General features: G+C 33.4%; 3 protein-coding genes across 4 annotated transcripts; 2 read left to right on the top strand and 1 right to left on the bottom strand.

Moving 5' to 3' along the window:
- Positions 1–653: 653 nt before the first annotated feature.
- On the top strand, positions 654–9,605 carry LOC132931755 (uncharacterized). Its single transcript, XM_060997733.1, has 3 exons — positions 654–1,140; positions 6,172–6,337; positions 8,177–9,605. The coding sequence occupies exons 1-3, from the start codon at positions 753–755 to the stop codon at positions 8,724–8,726; spliced, it is 1,104 nt and encodes a 367-aa protein (XP_060853716.1). The 5' UTR covers positions 654–752; the 3' UTR covers positions 8,727–9,605.
- Positions 9,606–11,005: 1,400 nt separating this feature from the next.
- Positions 11,006–13,265, top strand: LOC132932037 (probable tRNA (uracil-O(2)-)-methyltransferase). The gene is made up of 4 exons (XM_060998223.1): positions 11,006–11,593; positions 11,661–11,977; positions 12,038–12,262; positions 12,357–13,265. Exons 1-4 carry the CDS (start codon positions 11,242–11,244, stop codon positions 13,134–13,136), a joined length of 1,674 nt encoding a protein of 557 aa, XP_060854206.1. The 5' UTR covers positions 11,006–11,241; the 3' UTR covers positions 13,137–13,265.
- An 814-nt stretch (positions 13,266–14,079) lies between these two features.
- On the bottom strand, positions 14,080–17,484 carry LOC132932039 (protein rogdi). 2 transcript variants are annotated; one of them, XM_060998224.1, is made up of 7 exons: positions 17,049–17,484; positions 16,870–16,941; positions 16,679–16,807; positions 15,541–15,701; positions 15,350–15,470; positions 15,067–15,276; positions 14,080–15,001 (listed from the first exon to the last, which is right to left on the bottom strand). In XM_060998224.1, exons 1-7 carry the CDS (start codon positions 17,082–17,084, stop codon positions 14,927–14,929), a joined length of 804 nt encoding a protein of 267 aa, XP_060854207.1. In that variant the 5' UTR covers positions 17,085–17,484; the 3' UTR covers positions 14,080–14,926. The 2 variants fall into 2 exon arrangements, with proteins under 2 accessions (XP_060854207.1, XP_060854208.1); XM_060998225.1 differs by having other exon boundaries at positions 15,067–15,273.
- Positions 17,485–23,242: the final 5,758 nt, after the last annotated feature.

The raw sequence follows: 23,242 nt of genomic DNA, 5'->3' as shown, positions 1-23,242 counted from the left end.
GTCTCGCGCCGGTACCGGGAACGAGATAATGGCGAAACAAACGACGACGGTGCGAACCAAACCGCGAGTACGTGGAATGAAAAGACCCCGAACGGCGGCGGCGGCGGCGTCGTCGTCGTTCACGGTTAAACGCGCCGCGTGTGGGTCGCTTGTCGTCCGTTCGGGTGCCGGCGACGACGACGACGGGCGAGGAGGGTCGGGCGAACTGGTTGGCACTGGCGGCGGCAGGGGGCGAGCGGGCGGCCGGCGTGTTTCGACGTTACACACGCACACGTATAGTAATATATATATAATAACGCCGGCGTACAAAATAATAATAATATTACACGTACGCAACGACGACGAGCGGTGTAATATTATTATTATTATTTACAGTCGGGCGACGGCGGCCGTGTCCAAGGGCAAGCGTCTCGTCTGCTGCTGCTCTGCGGCTGGTTCGCTCGGTCGCGTAGCGCGCGCACGCACGCACTCGCACACGCACGTCACGACGACCCGCCGGCGGCACGCACGCACCGCATCAACATGGCGGCCGACCGACCGAAACGCCGTCGCTCCCCCCCAAAACCAGCCACCCACCCACCCAGCTATCCGTGCGGCGTTCGCGTGCAGCTGCCGCCTGCCTGCCTGCCCGCGCCGCCGCCGCCGAGAACCGAACGCGCTCCGTGACGCCGTGACGGCGCGGCGGCGGCGGCGGCGGCGGCGGCAGCCCTTCGTCGCGGTCGCCGCGCCGCCACGGCCACCAGTTGTCATCCATGCCGTCGCCAGCGAGCACGCCGAGCGCGCAACGAAAAAGACGCCGCCGCCGTGACCATCATCCGCAAAACCAACTGCAACCGTACCACGGCCCTCACCGCGGTGCCGTCGTATCGTTACCCGCGGACACCACTACCACTTCGCTATCACCGGTAGCCCTAGCTACCGCTGCCGCCGTAGCTTCGAACGCCGCCACCACGGCATCCTCCACGGCGTCCGTCGTGGCCGCCGCAATGGCGATCGCCAATGAGACCAACATCGATCTCATAATGATCAACAAAATCAAGCAGCACCAGGTGCTGTACGACACGGACGAGGACCAGTACAAGTACATCGACAAGAGGGACAAGGCGTGGAAGGAAGTTGCCGACGAACTCGGCATGCCGGGTAAATTGATTAATAATAAATAATATATGTATTAAAGTCGCAGCGTATAGCTTTTAGCACAACGTAGAAATATCATTTTAATTTCGATTAGTTATTATAAAACAATGTTTATTTTAATATATTGTAAGCAGCGGTTTGTGATAACGCGCTATATTTCAACCCCTCGCCGAGGTTATAAAATTATTTGCGCGAGGATCGTGTGTTTACGTCGTTCGCCGTTCGGCCGGGGAAAAATGCGCGTTTGTGCACTGCCGGCGATGGTGGGAGAAACACATGTTGCAGGGGTTGTTTTGTGAGAGCCGAGAGGAATAATAATAATAATAATAATAATAATAATAATAACAACAGCAGCAATAGCAATGTACCCCCACCAAGACGCCGCGCGATGCCCTCGCCCACCCGTGCGACGACGACGACGACAGAACGGACGGGATTTTCGGTACGCGCCATCGCCGTCGCGCGTCTCCTTTGTTCGGCGCGTATGTGCGTGTGCAAACGACGACGGCGCGTCCGACGTCGGTCGAGCGGTACGTGCGAGCGAACATGCGGTGTTGAGCGGTACTCGCCGTCGTCGCCGTCGCCTGGTGGGAGGGGAGTAGAAATACCACAACGAAACCGGATGGGCCGAGCGGTTTGATGACCGCCGCGCACGTATTTGTTATTACGCCCGCACGGCGGCTGCGGTGGCGGACGGGCGCGCTAGCTCGTTCGCTCGCCAGCAGTGTCGCCAATCTCTTGACGCTGTGCGCAGCGTTTGGCGTATACGGCGCGCGGGCAGCGGTGGCGTCGCCGGCAGTGGTGGCAGTGGCGTCCGCCGCCGGCGAAGGGTGAAAACTCCACCGGTTGCCGCATCGACTGTTCAGCGGCGGCGATACGCGCCGGCAACGTCGTTTCTGTGCCGGAACGCCGCCACCGATACGTATCTCGGGCCACAGCCGTATAGTTCTGGTTCTCGTAGCGCCGCACCCCCCCGCCGACTTATCGTTTGGAGACCCCTTCACGTCCCTCCGTCCGACACCTCTAGAACCGCCCAACCGAGTCTGAACTCGCAAGAATTACAGCGTCGTCGGCTGGGCGCTTACCACTGTGCAACAGTTGTCGTTTTTGTTTTCACTAATAACCGGACAACAACCGCGCAGAACGGCATTATAAATATTATCATCATTACTACGACGCGACACGTTCATTTTTTGTCCTAACGCTCGTTCAATGTCGACATACGATTTTCGTCGCGTTAATATTATAATATGTCAAAAACCAAAAGATTTCATATCGTATCTATATGTATATATTTTGATTATTAATAACGACGCGTATTACTTTAGGTTCGTCTTATCGCTTTTATCTTGACGGAGAAGTTGTGGAAGGTCGTGAAATCTTTTTTATATCGTTAATTATTACGATAATCGAAAAGATCTGTTTACGAGAAAACAAAAATCGTTTCGTTTGTATCAATGCGCGTGAAAAAAAATTACAATAAAAAATTTCATCCAGTGTTTGTTATATTGTTTTAATAAACAATTTATTGCTGCATTAAAAAAAAAAAAAAAAAAAAAAAAACATTGATACAACAAATATATTACTAAATAACTAAACACCCAGCTGGAAAATATAAACTATACATTTATCGGTATTACTTAAGGTTTTTGACTTTATTACCATTATTACATTCAACTAAAACCTAAAATAAAAAAATGTAATTAATTGTTGTCGACTATATACATAGATATCAAAGGAGTAACTATAAAATATAATATAATAGGAGCGTGAGTATGACGAACACGTGGAAAACTATAAAACTTTTGAATGGATTTCGATGAGAATAACAGAAATGTACATTATTTAATTGATTACGAGTTTACGACTGGTTAATAAATAATAATATTTACATGTTTAATGCATAAATTATATATATAATTAATTACCGCTTCGATTTTAGAATTTAACCGCGCATTATAAAATAATATAAGAGTATATCGTACACCGTTAAATTACATTAATATGAAATCGTTTTATTAGGAGCGAGTATATAATAAGCGTATTATATAGCGGGGGTAATAGAATCAAAAGATAATATACGAAAATCGTTTATAAATCATTAGAAACTAAACATGTTAATATTTTGTTGGATATACGTGTCTACTACGTCTTATATTTTCATCGTGTTTGAAATCATATTATAAACATTAATGCAAAAATCTCATACGTTTCAAAAATTGAATTATCAATGAATTACGCGTCGGGTCAAGCCATTGTGATGAATTTCGTAAATAATATTTACATAAAACAATATAAATTCCATTAGTAGGTTTATAATGTAGTAGTACCTATATTACCTAATGAGTAATGTTATGACGTGTCACGTCCACGTGTATACGTAGAATAGATCAATCGACGATATTTGTTAAATTGTCTAGTGATTTTAGTAAAACATAAATAAACGAAACCTAACCATCCCAGAAATATAATACAGTATAATTGTTTTAATAATGCGTACCCACATAATTTCCGTAATATTTCACGTTTTTAAGTCCTGCAATATCATTATAACCCAAGTTGGCCTAATCATCTATAAGAAAAGAGGCGTTACACAACTCATTAATCATTACTCATTAGCACTAAGACAATATAACTCGGGTTTAATTTATACGATTTTGAATGTTCGATTTCTGAACGTGTGTGCTGTATACAGTAAATTTAAATCTTTTCGGATTTCTAAATATTTGCGATAGTCGACGCGAACGCACGGCGACCGAATTGCGTTAAAATATAATCATCATTCATCACCTTGTATACATAATATAATATATTATACTTAATTACATAGACAACGATATAATATTACTTATGCGGGACTTTTGAAATTAAAAACAAATATTTGCCTTACGTCATCTATTATTCCGCGTTGTACACGCGTGAACAAAAAATGTGTAGTGACTATGTATTATATTGTCCATCGTAGTAACCCGTCAGTATTTACAAAAAGAAAAAAAATATCAATCACATTTTTAAATTGTTTACATAATACATCGAGAACGCGCATAGACATTGTAATTAAATGTGCGTATAGATTTCATTTCTAAAATATTCAGATCATTTCTCGCGTGCTATGATAATAACTAATAAGGGTACAATGAAATTTGTGAGGGTAATACCAGTATCCTCGCGGATTTGTGATTATCGTCGTATTGACGTTTTTTATTCGTTATTTACTATTTATTTTTACAATTTGTATAATTAAATTACAATAAGGGAATTGATATTAGAGCCGTCTATTTAAGGACAATAAAATAAGGACAATTTCTAGTTACGTTGTGTGGTGTTCATACAACAGGTCGTACGGGAAAAATAGAATCAAACCATTTCAAACGAATAAAAATGACTTTACAAGAAAAACAATTACGTCTCGTTCCGTATGAAATCGTCATCTCCCCCTCTAAAAATATAATAATTATCAGAATCACTAATTCACGAAGCTTTAAGGAATTCTTACGAGAGAATGTAATATAAATTAATGAGTCAGTTCCGACACCTACCCCTTAATATTTATTAGATGGCGTAATATCGCATTATGCTTGAACTTCTTTTTACTTTTTAGCGTAACCACATGCTTGCAAGTATAGTGTATACGAGTTTTACACCGCGTAATGAGTTGGATGGGTTTTTATTTTCGAAAACGCATCATTCTAGATAGGTACGTAACGGAATTTAAGGCGATCTTTTTCTAGTCGCAATAGAAACGAAATATAGCGACAGGTCGTATCTTATATAAATATATATATATATATATACATATATAGTATATGGTTTATAAACAGATTACATCCACATAATATATTTCGCGTTATAGATTTGGTGAAGTTTTCGCGGAGACTTGATGCAATTTTTGTACATTTTATAGGTAAACTGTAAAATTTTGACGACCTTGCAATATAATTATACGCAGTCTATGAGTTATTTTCTTATTTATGAATTATTATATAATTTGTTATGACTATACATTGTTTATCTATTGATACCTACTGCAGATGGAGCGCGGAGAATGTTCATTATAATCCCGTTTGCACGTGTAGCGTTCATAATATTTTGTATATTGCATACTTTGATATTGCCTATATACGACATTATTTATTAAAACCTTGCCGAATAGTATACAGCAAATGCGCGAATGTCGTTTATAGAGAAAGTAATAATGCACGTAAAAAGATTTTATTGTCATCGTCGCTGCAGGTTCAAAACGAGGAATTTTTAGCGGGGTGTTTTAGTTTTATATTTAAATGTAGTATGTACGCACTTTTCATTTTAGTTATTAGCCTTCATATTAATAACATCAAATATCCAATTAAACCACATCAGAATATGTGACAACCTAATTTATTGAAATCCTAACTATGTATAATCAAAGTAGTATTTCTAGGTATGATGACGCCTCTAGAAAAAAAACGGCATCATTGTAATTGCGTATACCAATAAAAAAAATTAAACTAAATTAAAATTTTTTTTTTAATAAAAAAACCTTCAATTTATATATTTAAATACATATAGTATAATATTTATCAAATTATTTTTTATAGTACCTAAGTATATGTATTTTTAATACTTCCGAGGGGTGTTTTAACACCCAAAATACTTAATTGGCTATGTCGTTCCGTCACTGGTCGTCAATTTTTGTCTATAACATGATACACAACAATACGATAACTTTATTACACTAATATAGAAATTATAAATATATATTCACGAAAAGACGCGCGACTAGATGGACCGTATCCGTCATCGTGAGTCACTCATTTCCGGGTTTTCATTTGTTGGCTGTATTTAATATAGTTTACCATAAAATTGTAAATATTTTAATGTTTATTTAATTTAGACAAACTATTATAATTTTACCCGTCACGACTGTCGCGTCGGTTTTTTAACTATTTTGTCAACTGTAATATCTCGTAAATATATTATAGGTATACCAACGTGCGTATACAATATTGATGTCAAATATTAACAATATACTATAATATTATGTATTTTCCGCAGTTAACGATGTCAAATTGCGCTGGAAACGTTTACGCGACAATTTCCGAGTGTCCATCAAACGCACCAAAGGATTGAATCTCAAACCCGGCCTACCGTTCGTCGAGGGCAAGCCGTGGAAATATCAAAGAGAGATGGAATTTCTCTTGCCCTTTATGCAAATCGGAGGGTGAGTTATCATACCAATTTATTCAAGCTAATATACACGCGTATCGTGGTTTGACAACGATCTTGACGGCTCGGTGCCCGAGTGCACCGTAAATTCGTCTTTATGGTCTTATGACGGGGCGACAATTATTGTCGAAACCGGTCGAAACTATACATAGGACGTTCGTCGTTGGCCATTTTTATATGTATACATTGGTATATACGTGAGAAAACAAAGTAGCGGGCGCCGACTAATAATCTTACGAACAATATAGTGTCTCGGTCCGTGGCTTTGGGGCGCGTCCTGTTCCCCCCCCTGTTCCAATAAGCGTAAGGCGTAATAAGAGACGTGTGTTACCATCATATAGTATACATGAATACTATAGCAGTTACACAACTGCACGTATATATATATGCGTTTACGGGCTGTATAAATCGTATAGTGCTGCAGTATAATACATATAGGTATAGGCGATACAAAAATCAAAATATCTAAAAATTACAACCGATCAATAAAAAATGTGTTCGATGTTGTTGATATTAGCCAATAGCCCGTTACGCATACATTATTTATTTGTTTTACGAATGAGTTTTTTTTTTTATTATATTCATCGGCGCAATATTCGTAATTATTTATGTTCGCGTTTGGCACGCGAAATGTTTTTAGGTTGCGGTGGACAATTCATAATATATTTCTCATATCTATTATGGATATATTCGTTCGCCCGACAATCGTAAATAATATAGTCGTTTATATAAGGTTTATATTATATTAATGTACAGTAGGATTTGTGTACGGATTACTCGAACGGTCGAGACGGCGGCTATAGGTCGGGGTTTTTGTTATGGTCGGTCGCCGAGCGGGTGGGAGACCGAGAAACTCGGCGAGCGCCACACGATTTTGCCGTCGCGAGTGCAGCGCCTACCTGTTGCTGCGCCCGACCGACCGAGGATCTGCTTCGACGCTTCGTGCACGCGCGCGTACCGCGCAGTTGGACTCCAAACATTGCTCACGCGAAGCAGCCAATTCGCTTTTTGAAAGGATAATGATATTACGTACGGATTCTGATACGATTCGTCCTGAATGTTTCGATCGTATTGCATATTAATTAATGTAAAACCGGTTCAAAAAAAAAGCGTTTTAATTATATCGCTATAAAACTGTTTGTCGACAAAATAATTTAGATCATCGTTATTGTTGGTCTCGAGACATTTATAAGAGATAAACGTATATCGCATTATAATACATTAGGTTATATTATTAGTCATTAGACACAGAGAAGTTGAATTTCGAGATCGGGTGTTCACTTTTTTGTTGCCTCTCCTCATAAATATCAATTTTTTTTTAAGAATAAGCTAAAATTAATTTATAGTTGATGTGTGCTTTTATAGAATAACTGCAAAATTTGAAAACAAAGAAAATTAAACATATTTTGTACATTACTCGTTATCGTGTATTTTAAACTTGTTGTTTGTCCTTTCGTTATTATATTACATAACGTACTTAATATTATTGATAACGGATTGACTATAATATAAAATTTAATATGTTTACGAGCTACACTAAACTCATAAACTCATTTAAAATGTCAATAACATATTTAAATTCTCTGGCGAGGTTTGCTTTAATATACTCTTATAGTATGGCAATGTTGTTTAGACTTATCACTCGAAAGTGCCGCCCGAGATTAGAGCCCACCTCCCTATATATAATATTCTCTGGTATACTCGCCGAACGTAACTTTTGAGTTTTGTTTCTCGGGTTTCTCCTTAAATCTAATATAAGTATTATAATATGTTGTTGACTTGTTGTCGCTATCTGTCACGGATAATATATTTTTCTCTTGTTTTGTTTGCGCAGGTATTCCCTGAAGAAAATGCTGAACCTGGAACACTCTCCTACCCAGGACTACTCGAGCGTGTACGACGACTGCAAGACAGAAGGGTCGTCTAGCCCGTACAACAACATGTCGTACGACTACGACGAGATGCCCGAGCCCCGGGTGGAGGTAAAAGAGATGGCGGGCAACTACTCAAACGACGAGGGGGGCGTGGACGACGAGCTCCTGTACCCGGACGTGGAGATCCTGAGCAACGGCAAGCACGAGCCCCTGCACCGTGTCGCGAAGCGCGTCAAGCGGTCGGCCGAAGCCGCGGCGGCGGCTGCCGCCAAGGAGGCCGACTCGTCCGCCCAGCTCAAGCTCAACCAACACCACATGAACCACTATTACCACATACAGCAGCAACAGCACAGCCACGCCAAGGTGCACCCCGTCGACCTGTTCTTCTACAGCATGGCCGAGACGACCAAGGGCCTACCTCAGGCGTACCAGGCGGAGATCAAACGCCGCGTGCTCGAGATCGTGATCAAGGCCGAAGAAGAGATGAACAAAAATAAAAACTACGAATGACTGCCGTCGCGTACAATCGACTTTTCGCTCTCTTGCTCTCTCCTCCCCTCCCCTCCCCCCTCTCTTTCACTCACTACGAATAAGTCTTTTTCGTTTTTGTACCATTCCCACTTTTTTATTGTATACATTATATTATATTATATAAACATTTTTGATGTCACATTAACTCGGAATTTTTCGGTCGAGTTGTTGATCGTTTGTCGTTCTCATATTTATTTTACAATCAAATCGCTTAATTTATTATTATTATGTATATGATTATTATTCTGTTCGGTGTAATTCCAACTGCATAATGTTGCGGTTACCGAACGGTCGTGATACGGTATCCTGAAACGTCCAACGTCAATTATTATTATTACACATCACTTAGAATTAAGGGATAATTATTTCTATTATTATTATTTTTTTTTTTTTTGACTCGTGGAGATAAATAACGGGTATATATTATATTTTTTTACTAAGTAACGTGAATGCAGAAAAGTACTCTGAAATACAATTTTTGTAAAGTATAACATTCCGAATTTCGCCACTAAACTGGCTTTGTGATAATAATAATGTGTTAAATAATAAGTTATGCATTCCATTGTAGCGTACCTATACAGTGTAATTCAATATTTTTAGCGTAAGTCTGAATGTTTCATACCTATTTAGGTCATGTAAAGATAATTATATTTTTGCTCAAACAGACTCTGCCTGTGCAGACAATGTATGTACCGTTTTTTTTGTGTACAAAATCAATTTACATTAAATGTAGACTAATATAATAAGTACGAACACTATATACCATGACAGTCTTATTATTATTGTTTTTTTTTTATATTTATAAGTGTGTCGCAAATATTGCTATCGTTGTAAATAAAGAAACTATATTAATATGAATCTGTTTATTTTTTTTCTCACTCTTGTGCGTTTGTAATGATTTCAAGTAGGTATCTATAAATAATTACTTGTGGACGACATTAAAAATCTAACGTATAATACATGTTTATCGTGTATATATTTAAAATTTATTCATTCGAGGAACCATTCGACCATCGTATGTACAAAATATAAGTACAATTATTGTAAGCTATATGTTGCGACTTGGCTGCATAATATTATAATTGACGATTTTAATTTATTTTATCTGAAACCTTCGAAATACATTAACGTGAAGTATATAACATGTATACAAAATAATACAATCATTACATTTTATTTAATATGCTAAATTGTAATATGTAATTTATTTATTTACTGAATAATGTAAATCAAATTTGTTGAATTATTAAAAATATATATATAGAAATATAGGATTTTTTTTAAGCTGTTAAATTGATATTAGAACAATAAATTATTGTTATATCAATTATATTATGATCTATATTCTATAACATTGAACACATATATTTTACCTACTTAAAAATTCGTGTTTTATCCTACAATATTATTATATTTTATAATGTCTTTATATGTAGATATTAACAGTTTTAATAATAATTATTAGTTTTCACTAATACGCATAATAAGGACCTGAAATTTTCATTAAACATTTTTATGCATTTCTTCTTTACAGAATTAAATTTTTAAATCATTTAAATTAATTTTAACCTATTTATAGGTAAAACGAATCCAATGAACACCATTTTATAATAAGTCGAGATTTAACTTGTATCTTATAAGTTATTTATAACAATAATATTGTTGCTAAGTACCTACATAATATTATAATTAGTAAATGCAACTAATGTTACAAATTATAAGTACAATATGCACTATGCAGTAATACTCAAACTCAATAGTATTTAGTCTTACCATCAACAATAGTTGTACGTTATAGGTAGTAGGACCTAGCTATACCTATTATCAGTATTAAGAATTTCGAAAAAACTTAGAAATAGAGTCTTACACATCATTTTCATTCAAATTCATTTTTTGTAAACAATAAATTATAAAATGTTTATTTTAATTTTAATTGAATTACAAATTTAACACAATATTATATTCAGAACATTCGTAATCTACAATACAGCAGAGCGAGTTCTCCGGTTTTTAGTCTATAAAATTATATCGTAAATCGTTGATTAATGCGAAAAAAATATTATAATACTAGTCAATACCACATAAACTCGAGTTAGTATTTGTAGTATAACTTCGGAAAGTGGAAAACCATTTAGAAATTGAATGGGGCGCGATTTTAATTTAAACATGTAAACATACTTCGCCTCCGCACTTTTCCAATGATAAATGTTATCACAACAGCTATAGATTGTGATTATCATCACATCGTTGTTATCAAAACGTGGTCGCATTCGAATTTTAAATTCGAAAATTCGAAAATTCGAATGTCAATTGCTAACAGAGTAAGTTTATTATTTTCAAATAGACGACGGAAAATCCTGACGGTTTTAAAATTATAAATTTTGGATCAATGCGATCGGACCACGCTCGTCCAGCGAATTTATGCCAGGCGAAAGCGCTCACTCGTTAAACAGTAATATTTAGAGTTGGAACATATTCTGCCCCAAGTGCCGTCATGACGACCGCGATGTGGTCGTGGATGACTCTGAAACGACTGCAGTCCGCTGAATTAACAGTCGAAAAATTTTGGAGCGCCACGAACGTGTGGAACGCCAAACCACACCTGTTGATCAAGCACTTGATGGGTGCCGAACAGCTCGTGTCTGAATCGCTGGCCGGTGAATACAGTGATGTGTTGGCATCGGTGGTAACTAAAGATCCACCACCCTCAGCTTGGGTAGAAGACCCCTCGAAAACTTTTCGGGGTCTGGGCCTGAGTGGTGGCGAGGACGTCCAGGTGGAAGTCTGGAAACTATTCACCAAGAAGCCTGTCGACTGGAACGATTACTTGAGACTGAGCATCTTTGGTAAGAGATCACTAATACTTGTAATTTAAGGTTGTTAAAATATTATGTATCATGGTTTTATTTACAGATAAGCAAAATAATATTGCCGTGTTCTATGATTGTACGCCAAAGAAAAACAGCGATGATGTTGTCAAATATGCCTATGGTATTTATTTTGAGGACGACTGGTTGGAGTTGCGCCTCGCCACGCTGTCAAATCATTCTCTGGACGATAAGAAGACGTTGCATTGGATGACTGACGTATTTTTCCCAAAATTTTTCAATTGGGCAATCAACGACAAAGGATCTAAACCAGCAATTACGTCCTTGTCACACGTTTGTATTCAAATGTATTGTACTTTGTACAGTCAGTTGAAGGAAAAATATGCCAAATCACTAATGGAGGTAGGTTCAATATTTTTCATTTAAAAATATTTAAAACAAAATTAAATTATACGATTTTAGGTTTGGACAGAAGTAACTGATCCTAAGAAGTATATACATAAAGACATTGCAACAGCTACCTACCTGATACTTTTGTGGGGTAACACCAAACCAAGTTTTGTTGATATGGGGTGTGGTAATGGTTTACTTGTGCATGTTTTGAATAGTGAAGGATATAGCGGAGTTGGTTTGGACGTCAGATCTCGGAAAATGTGGGCTCAATATCCACAATCTACAGTTTTGAAGGTATTGTGGGTATTGTGTTATATAGTTTAAATTGTACAAATAATAAAGTCTGAATTTACTTTACTATAAATTATTTCTTTATTGTCATTTGTAGGTGACTAGTGTTGATCCTTCATCATCTGATTGTAAATTTCCACAAGCCGATTGGATCATAGGCAACCATTCAGATGAACTGTCGCCCTGGGTACCAGTAATTGCTTCGCGTAGCAATTATAACTGCAAATTTTTTCTTCTTCCATGTTGCCCTTTTGAATTCAATGGTTCCCGTTATCAACGTATGGATTCATCTCTTAGCCAGTACCATGATTATTTAAAATATTTGGAAAAGACTAGTATTAATGTGTTTAAGTTTAACGTTAAAACGGACCGTCTTCGAATACCTTCAACAAAACGGACGTGCATCATTGGCTGGTCAAAAAATTATTTGCCACAAGAAACCGATCAAGTTGTGAGAGACATTGAAAAATTTGCAAGTTCTAAATTCAACGAAAACGTTTTATTTGTGCCCAGGCCGCCTGAAGAGAGGGTTAGAAATTGCACTAAATTAGATAAAGACTTGGTGAGCAGCGTGGTTGATAGCGTAGCTGATGTATTGATAAAGAGTTCAGGTGGATGGAAATGTCGTGTCACTTTAGGTGAATTAGCAAAACAAATTGGTGAAGAGAGATTAAAAAAATTGAAAAAAGAATGTGGTGGTTTACAAACATTGTTAAGGAATCATAGGTATATTTTTGTGGTAGAGAAAGGTACTGTTGGGTTTAGGAAACCAGCAAAAGACTGTGGAAAAGTTTGGAAGAAACATAAGTGTTGGTTTTATCATAATTATCCAGAAAAGTGTCCGTTAAATGAAGATGAATGCTGTAATATACATTAATAACAACAAATAATTGTTGAGTAATATTTTATTATTACAATTTTTTGTAAGTTAAGTTTAAAGTTTGTACATAAAATAAATATATGTTTTTTGATGGATGTTAGGAACTCTAACCTCGTATTAACTTGACTTTATATTGTGATTGTATCTTAATTTCTTATTCACTAAAAGTGAATATCATTGATAGTAAAAGCACTCAACACCCAAATTACATAATTTAAATATATATGTATGAAACAAAATTAAATTTAGCAATCCCCCATTACATATGTATATGTTGGTGCATAAATATCTAGAATTTAAAATTTTCAAAATATACGTGAAGGTTATTCATACGTTATGATTACATAGCTAATATAAATAATATAAATGATAAACATTTACAATATTTTTTATACTCTTATACAATAAAACATGGTTGCTAGTGAAATTAAATTAATTATTTTGATGTAATATATGAAACAAACCATCTGTTAAACTATGAATATTATAATTGTTTTATGTTTTTAATATTGGTTTAGTTAACAGTTGTGTAATAATAATTAACTGTCAAATTATATTATATAACTAAATTACTAATATTTCATTGAGAGCAAAATATTGTCTGAAAAATGATTCAGAGAATCAGTTATTTAATTTACTAATTGACGTTTATAAAATTAACATTGATTAAATAATTATTATGTTGTTCAAGCCTATAGTAATTTGGTAATGTCGTATAAAAAAATTAATGGCCATAGTAGGTACATAATACATAATAATTTAAAAACATAAAGAAAATTAATTATATTTATGATATAAAAATAAAAATTATTATTATTGATTTAGATCAATTTATAATATACACAAGTAGGTAACAGGCCATCATCTCAACCTAACTTGTACAACCATGATATTTTTCAACTAATTAAAAACATAATTGAAATAATTTTAAATTGTCAAATACTTTTTTTTTTGCATTTATTAGTAATTAGTGTAACACAAATAGTATAATTTTTCAAAAAATGTTCAACAACTTAATACAAATAATTACTAGTTTCATATAAATAATGTACAGCTAATGTATGCGATTTAAAACAATAGTCAATTGATAATAATTAACCTATCAACTGGTATTGAATTAAATATAATATAAAATATTAAAGAAAAATAAATGAACAAATGTTCTAAACACATAAATTGTGTGAATAATTATTTATAAAACTAGAACATGAGCATATTCTATTAAACTAAATTATTATAGTAATCAGATCAAATTATTGTCCTAAAATGTTTATATGTAACTTAGGGCACGAAGTATATATAATTATTTACTATACACAAAATAACTTACAAATAAAAAGAATACTTGTATAGTTATCATATCACCATCACTACACAAAAGGTATGAGTGTTAAAAAAAAAAATGAATAAATAAATAAATAAAATAAAACAAAAAAACTAATATCTATTATAAATGGTATTGAAATTATAACTATTATAATTTTTAATAATAAAAACAATACTGTTGTCGTATAATGGACACGAGAAATAACATTCAGAATGAATTTTCATCAAAAGTATTTCGTGTAATTACATGAAAACTATTACATGTAAATATAATATAATGTAAAATATATATATATTTTGAAAAGCTTAAGGCTATGAATTATTGCTGGAAAAAGATTGTTGAAGAAAATCGGTAACAAACCAAAATATACAATTGTATATTATATACATTCTTCATATTTGATCACCTGATTGTGTTAAATAATAGTACCTAATAGAAAGAAAAAAAAATCAACGAATACTTATGACTGTATCGCAATGCTAGAAACTGGTCGTGACAATTGAGTAATATCTCTGTACTGGGTAAATACGCAGATCTAAAATAGAAATTAAATATAAATTATTTCAACAAATTAGAATGTATACGAGTTTAAATAATAACCTTGTCTTTGAGTTGCTGGGCTAACTGTAAAGCAACCGTGAAAAGAACGAGGACTTCGTTTAACCACGGTACTGTACATTCAGCTTGATATGTGTCGTACTTCATTGCACCATGAGAATTTGACAGTTGGTAAACAGCAAATATTAGCTTATGACTCTGTATGTAAAAACTAATTGCCAAATCTTCTGGTAAGTTGGGTGTCAAACACTTCTGAAACAAACGTAACCATTGGCTTAGCAATTTCAATGCAGGCGGATGTTTCATTTTAGTAGAGGTTACTTACCATGTTTCTGCTTTTAATCAAATCATCAATTGTTCGTTTACGTGGAACTATTAGACTTGTACGACCTCTTTGCAAACACCCTAATAAATTTCGCAGAATATGCAATACTTCTTCTGAGGAACTATAAAAAATCAATAAAAATATAAATATATAAAATCAAAAATATTTAGTAAAATATCAAATTTAAATACTTGAAAATAGTTTCCTTGTCTATTTTTTCAATTTGTAAAATAGCTTGTCTTAGATGATTGCCTGCGTCTTGAACTTGATGTAATTTCCATGGACAGTCATGGCGAATATTTGTTCGGTACATTATTTGCTGCTGATGTCTCTGTACTTTAAATTGTATATCCTATAATAAGTTTTATACGGTTAACATTTTATAGATTTATGCACTTAAGTGAAAGAACTACAGAAGCTTTTACTTTCAATCACACTACTGCAGTAATAAAGATAAACATTTTATTACATACTTATTACTTATTTATTACTATTATTTGAGATTTAGAAGAAATTCTCAAGTATAAAAAAATAATAATGTACATGGAAAACATTAAGAGAATGTTGTACTCGTATGTGTTGTATCCATCTTACTAACATATATCATGGCAAAACTGTGGGTTGAACAGAACCCATTTAATGCTGGTAGCTTTAATATTAAAGTAAATTTACCTATTATCAAACCTAAAGGTAAGAATATTAGAATATGTTTAGGACAATATGTAGTCTTTTATTGATATTGTAATTTTAAAAGGAGCTATAGCTGTATAAAATATTAAAACTTTAAAATGTTCATGTTTCACTTGAAAAATAAAAATATCAAAATAAGTCTATATGTCTAAGATAATATTCTTACCTTTAAGTTTGATAATTGGTAAATTGACTCTAACATTTAAACTAGCAGCATAAAATGGGTTCTGCTGAACAAAAATCTGTTATATTTACATCAATAAGATGGAGACAATACATGCGTATAAAACGTCCTCTTAATATATTTTGATATATGAAATTTAATTTATGAATAATTCAATTATTAAACAAAGGTAGAAAAATGTGCCAATATAATTAAAAAATGAGATATTAGGAGATATTAGTATTAAATCTAAAGTATGTTAAGCAAATTAAATATATTATTTCACTATCATTGTAATAATACAGAATACTGCTTTAGGATTTGTTGAGTAAAACGACCTTGACAAGCAGTATTATCAGCAAAAATTATGACATAAAACGTATGAGCTGCAGACAGTGGCAGTTAAGAAACAGTAGATAGTAGTAACGGACAATTGTAGTTTGGAAAGTAGCTAAGACCAGTAGAAGAACATTTACCGCCTGTAGTATGGTGTCACCAGATATGGATACAATGCTTTTCAACTGGTCTGGTGACGTAGACAGGACAAATTTTTCTTGTTTGACCTGCACATCACTGTCCCATGATGGAAAACGTCGGACACATTCCTACAATGAAACACGTTTAACAGAAATTACATGGGGAATGTGGCGATTAACCGATTACTTACGTTGAGTATGATATTCAACTGGTGCAGTATCGAGTGCACCTCTTCATTCAACACCCACTCAAATTCTTTTTGCTAGAACAAAGAAAGTAACGTTACAACAAAATTGTTCATGTATAGTATAATATGTGATTTTTTAAAATTAATATCGTCACGTCCAGTCGAGTGGTGGGCACACTTACCAGACACTGGTGCTCCAATTTGTCACCTTCTGCCATTGTAGTTGACGTCTGTGCGCCAGTCTTATCCCGATGGAGATCAACTGCCACTGTTGTCCACGGACTTCTGTAGTTGGCGACGCATGCAGTCCATTACGATAATATCGATCGGGGTCGGTCACTGAGATCCGGTAACACGGAAGATTACCGACGTCGGTTTAAACCACCCCTGTCGGGGGTCGTCGTCTATTGGCGAGGAATCGCGACGTCGAAAAAAGTGTGAAATTGAATACGTGATAATAATATTGTCAAAAATATTGGACGGAACGGAAAACAGTTTACGAAGAAATGCCGTGATTGTTTAAACACGAAAATCCTGATGATTGATTGGTCTCGGTCGATACTCGATAGTCGTTCATTCGATACTCAATATGGATTACGGTCGACTGTCGAGTGTGAAACAAGTGATAAGGGACGATGATGAGCGCGATTCTTAACAGCTGTTATGCGCTAGTCGTGATAAGTGATAAGGATAACCGCGCCCGTAATCTGGTGATCATATAGGTATTTTTCACATTTCGCATTTTCGCATTCGTTCGCACGAATCGTGGACTCACCGATTTGGTGGATCAAGACGTGGAGTCCGTATGAAACTAATTAAAGCTAATTTTCACGAATTGAGGTAATATACCTTGTTGTAAATTCGTGTTTATGGGTTGGTATGTCTAGGACTGTCATTCCAAAATTTGGTGTGGAATGCAAAAAACGTTACAAATAGTCAATCATAACCATAGCTGCTCACCAAAAGGCACTCTTAAATTTTAAAATCATAATTGAAGGTGAAATGTTAGCAATTTAATTTATTTCCTTTAATATAAATGAAAACAAGGAAGTAGTTAAAATAGTTCAATGCACATAGCCTCACAGTTAATGCAAGATTATACATTTTTTTTAACTAAAAATAATTAAGCAAAATTAGGAAAATTACTACCCATTAAAATTTAATTGATATTAATATAATAATATAAACTTACTTAAAATTACTAATAAATATAGTATCTAAACAAAAAAAAGGATCAGTTTAAAAACATGATCACTTTTTACATTGAAAATTATGTTATTTATGTTACAAAAGAGTCGTTCAATCGTAACATGTACAATTTAAAAAGTATCTAATATATTCTATGGCCTTTTGGATGCAAATGTACCCTTGCAGTCTTGCATCCCGCAATCGACGCCCCTGGTTATGAAATTTTCAGTTGATTCGATTTTTGAGTCATGCCTATAAATTTAGACAATTTAGTATTCACTCTTAATTTCGTCTTAAATCATCCAGGTGAATTAAAAATATATTTTTTTAATAATTTAGCAGTTTTCATATGTTATCAAATAGGTAGGTATAGTATTACATTATGATAATCATATTACTTAATACTTTTTAACGTATTGATGTTTTCTACATTTTTAATAGTTTATTGTATTATTTGCATGCAAATATAATGCAATTTTGTGTTTTATAGAAACGTACACAGCCACACAGATATTTATGGCTGCGACGGGAGGAAATTGAGGGGTCTAAGCGAGCCCGGATTAAAGATTCATTGGGTATTTGGATCCCAGAACACCAGACGATTAGTGTGTCCCTTTTAGTTCTTAAACCCTTCTCCCTTCAAAATTGTTTCAACTATGTATATGATATGTGTTTAATTATGAACCTATATTATTTTATGATTTTCTGCAATTTAAAAATAATAATAATATAACTAATGAAATATATAATTATATAATATTATAATATTAACAATACACAATTATGTACCTATAATTAAATAAAGATACTATAGTAGTTTATTTGCCATAACTACCATAAATAGGTGATATTTAAACATTTATATTTTATCACGAAAAATATTTTTAAAATATTTTTACTTCACATTCGAATGGGTCAAAAAAACTTAATATAAATGTATTATTATATTAATAATTGAAAATGTCAATAATAATTAATATTTATTATTAGATTATTATACCATACAATGTATATGTATACCATATTTACATATTACATAGGTAAAGTAATAATTGCTGAGGGCTTTTATTGGTAGATGGCGCTGAAACTTACAAGTTTAATAAGATTTATATTATATTATTTTTTTTTTTTTGTTTAAACGTATTATATACTTACAGATTATAATATATTTGACTATATCGATTAATGCATAATTGCATGATAAGTTTATATAATAAGAAGAGAGAAAATATATTAATAAGATGTTATATGAACAAAAAAAACCAATAAATCCTACTAATTCATTAGTGATACGTAGATTGGAATTAAAAGAAAATCAGAAAAGTCTACTATTTTTTTTTGAGTCTGCAACGAAGATTTTTGAGAATGTAGGTTATTTATCAATGGATTGTGTTGATATATATATCATTTACAGTTATTAGTTGGTATATGAATGCAATAAAATGCATCATGCCAAAAATGCAAGTGATGACAGGCGATGATGGTAAAAAATATTCCGTTACTATTTTTTATTTTTTATTTGTTTCTTCGATGTGCTTTGATTGTTTATGAGAAAAAATGATATATCATTTGAATAAAATTAAATAAGGTATTGGGCAGGTGTTTATACTTTATATGCTATACATGATGTATATCACTTAAATATAACTCTAAGGAGAACCACTAGGGGATTTATCGATTCTGCCAAAATATCTTATTTTGGAAAAAAGCGATGTATTTGAATTGAGCTAAAAAAAAAAAAAAATTAAATAGTCGAGTTTTATAATCGTTTGTTTGAATCGAGTCTAAACTTTTATAATCGTTTATCTGAGTTGAGTTCCGACATTTGTAGTGAAAAAATAGCAATACATTTTTAATCATACCTAGATACATTTATAACAATAACATACGTTTAGAGTGTCCTAAGTTTATGTTCTTATTACTTTATTGTTGTACAGATACAGACATGATACATACAAGAAGAAGAAAATATTTTTATTGGAACAGTTAAGTCAACGGGGTATAAGGAGAAATCAATAATTGTTATAGTTAATTTTTTCCGTGGGATAAAATTATAATATGTTTTTTTTTAATTTTGGGACTCAATCAGATGCAGTCAAAAAAAGTATACCAACATCGACTTCGCTATTGGTTCCACTACTCAAGGATTAAGAAAATATAGCACTCCTATTCCTATAGCATATATGAAAATAGAACTAAACAATTCAAAATGCATGCATTTTAAATTTCAATCAATAATTCATTATACTTGTAAAGTTGTAAATAAATATATAAATATATAGATGGCTTATTTGAGTTTAAATTAATTTTAGAGTTTTATTTGAAAGCATTTTAATTTTTATGATCACTCTTTAAGAAAAAACCGTATTGCTTCAATTGTATCTGTTAGTTACAGAATTTTGGTTTTGGAGAGATCAAACATTTAAAATATGGTTATATGTATAAATATAAGATAAAATATTGTTCTGTACAAGTTGATATAATAATATTATATAAAAACACTAATACTAATAGTCTATCTAAAATATTTTTTTCAAAATAATTATAATAAATAATAAATATGCAAAAATATGCGATTATCATTCAGGTGTTTATGAATTTTAATCACGAGTCACAAGTCACAACCGATGTGTTTTTTTTTCATAAATAGTAAATAAGTCAATAGATGTAAAATTATATTGTTTAAAAAAAAAATATTTCTATACAGTTCTATATTTTTAGTATCTGACTATCATATATATATACGTGTCATGATGCATTTTAATATGAATTATATCATAATATTGGTGCTGCAAGTTGCAACTGTTCAGTTACTGAAGAACACTGCGTATTACCATAGGTACTTTACACATATTGTACACGTTAAACATAGCCGCAAAGCTCCAACGCGAAGGGAAATACAATATAATTGATTGACGAAAACAAAAGAGTTATATGAAATGATTTTGATGAATCGGTCTTGTAAGGGTTTACGCCGATACACACCGCGGTGTACGTGCACATGAAGTAGGTACATCATTATGATGATGATGATGTATTGTAATATATTATGTGCATCTATAACCTATAACCGTTATGCTGCGGCGGGTCGCTAGGTATAAAGAAATATAAAATATGCGAGTGCGTGTGTTTGATATTTCGTAAACCATATTCATTCTGATTTGTATTTTTGTTTGTGTTTTTGTATCCTACTGTTATTATTATATAATATATGGTATAGAGGTATATGCGTTGTATGTTTGTACTTTATTATATTTACATAAAATATATATTTACTTCGGCGGATCAACAAGAAAATATTCAAACAAACAGTACACTTTTTGAACAACATAATATATTATATAAATATTTATAATTTATATATATATTATAATAGGTGTCTACTCACAATTTGTTTGTACTATATTTTATTAATCGTTATGCACATATTATATAGATATTATATATTACACGATACGATATAACATTATACGCAGTGATGAGCGGAATCAATGTTCGGTGTTAGCAATAACTATACGTGTTTTTTAATTTTTACTCTCCAAAAACACTACAGTTATGGGTTATAAATCTAGCTATAATGATGCTATAAAGGTATGGATAAAATCATAACGCGTCAATAATTGTCAGATTACGCTAGACTACGAAAACAAGTATAAATTGCGTTATTCAGCACATTTGTTATTTAGTGTACCTATATCTAATATATTACTGTTATACACGTACCTACGTCTGTTATACTCAGATCGTAATAGAAAAAATAGATACAGTTCTTATTTTCAAAGTTTTTTACTTAGAGTTAATACAATTGGAACTTTTAACTGTAAAAAATAATTTTTTTGTATTAACCATTTTTTGAAACTTCATCACAACTCAAAAATAATTTCTTTATACAATTAATTTCATATAATAATATAAACGAAAACTATAATTTTTAAATTGTTTTAACCTGTTTGCTAGAACATTGCATGTACACCGTCCTACGCGCTGAATTTCAAAATAAAAGTAGCAGGGGTATGCTAAGATATCTCGACTATTTCTAAGATAATTATGGTACTTAACTTTACCAGTAGCCACCCACTCAAAAAACAAGTATACTGACTATACTGGAATTTTGTTTTTGTTTTTAAATATTTCCACTGCTTCATTAACTTATCATTGAAAATACAATTTGTGTGAAACTTCGTAACTTAATTGAATAATGTATACTAAGCAGCAAGCATTGTATGTGATTCATTCACTTTACCGATTTGTGAAGTTTTCCGATTAAAGTTATCTCCTTGCACTGAAGTTGCATCGTAACGAGAAGTCGAAGATAGGCGTATGAGCCAATGAACTAAGGAGGATGTGTGCGCAAGTGTAACCCAATATCGGCCGTCGGTATGTCGACTCAGCTATAGTTAATCGGTATAGGATATAATAGATATGTTACCGGAAATGCTGACAGTTTTGTGACAGGAATTGCCATCATTTCTTAAACGTCAACTTATCCAGTAACATATACATGTGTTGATGAGCTTAGCTATCAATTTGAGCACCGTTAGGATTAAAAGTTATTGAAAAAACCCAACCCGGTGTCACGGATCCTAATTTCTGCCATGTGTTGTCACACTGAAGACTTTTTGTATAGAGAAGAATCGAATACTTGTAAATAGAGTCACCTGAAACTGCATTCAACATAGAAATCTGTTTATTATAGATGTAATAGGAGATAAATATATGCAGACTTAATAAAATAAACGTGTATGAACTATTTTTTTTCATTGTTATATACAATGTAGTCACTATATATTTTTTATTTATAAAAAGCATAATATTGGTTTTGATTTTTGTTAATTTTAACCGCGAGTATAATCTTGACTCTTGAGAAAGAAATTTCTCATTAAAGATACTTTAATTTGTGAAATTTTACTGTAATAAATCAAGGCACCATTTTCATGCATATACGAACTAAAATATAAATAGTTGACATAACTATAAACGCGTTCTGACGTTATAATTATCATTATTTGTAGTTATCGTATATAATATGATGACTGAAAGTAGTTATAGCGATAATAGTATAAGTATTTACGTTTAGTCTTGAAATCTGTTTCAGTAGGTAACAACTTAAGTACTCAAAAGGGACGACTGGACGAGAGGATAACTCTTATTTAATATTTAACTAAATTAAAATCACTTTAACCACTCA

Source organism: Rhopalosiphum padi, chromosome 1 (genome assembly GCF_020882245.1).
Source record: "Rhopalosiphum padi isolate XX-2018 chromosome 1, ASM2088224v1, whole genome shotgun sequence".
Classification (NCBI taxonomy): domain Eukaryota; kingdom Metazoa; phylum Arthropoda; class Insecta; order Hemiptera; family Aphididae; genus Rhopalosiphum; species Rhopalosiphum padi.
Note: the sequence above shows the minus strand (reverse complement) of the source record. Positions and strands in the feature narration are given on the sequence as shown.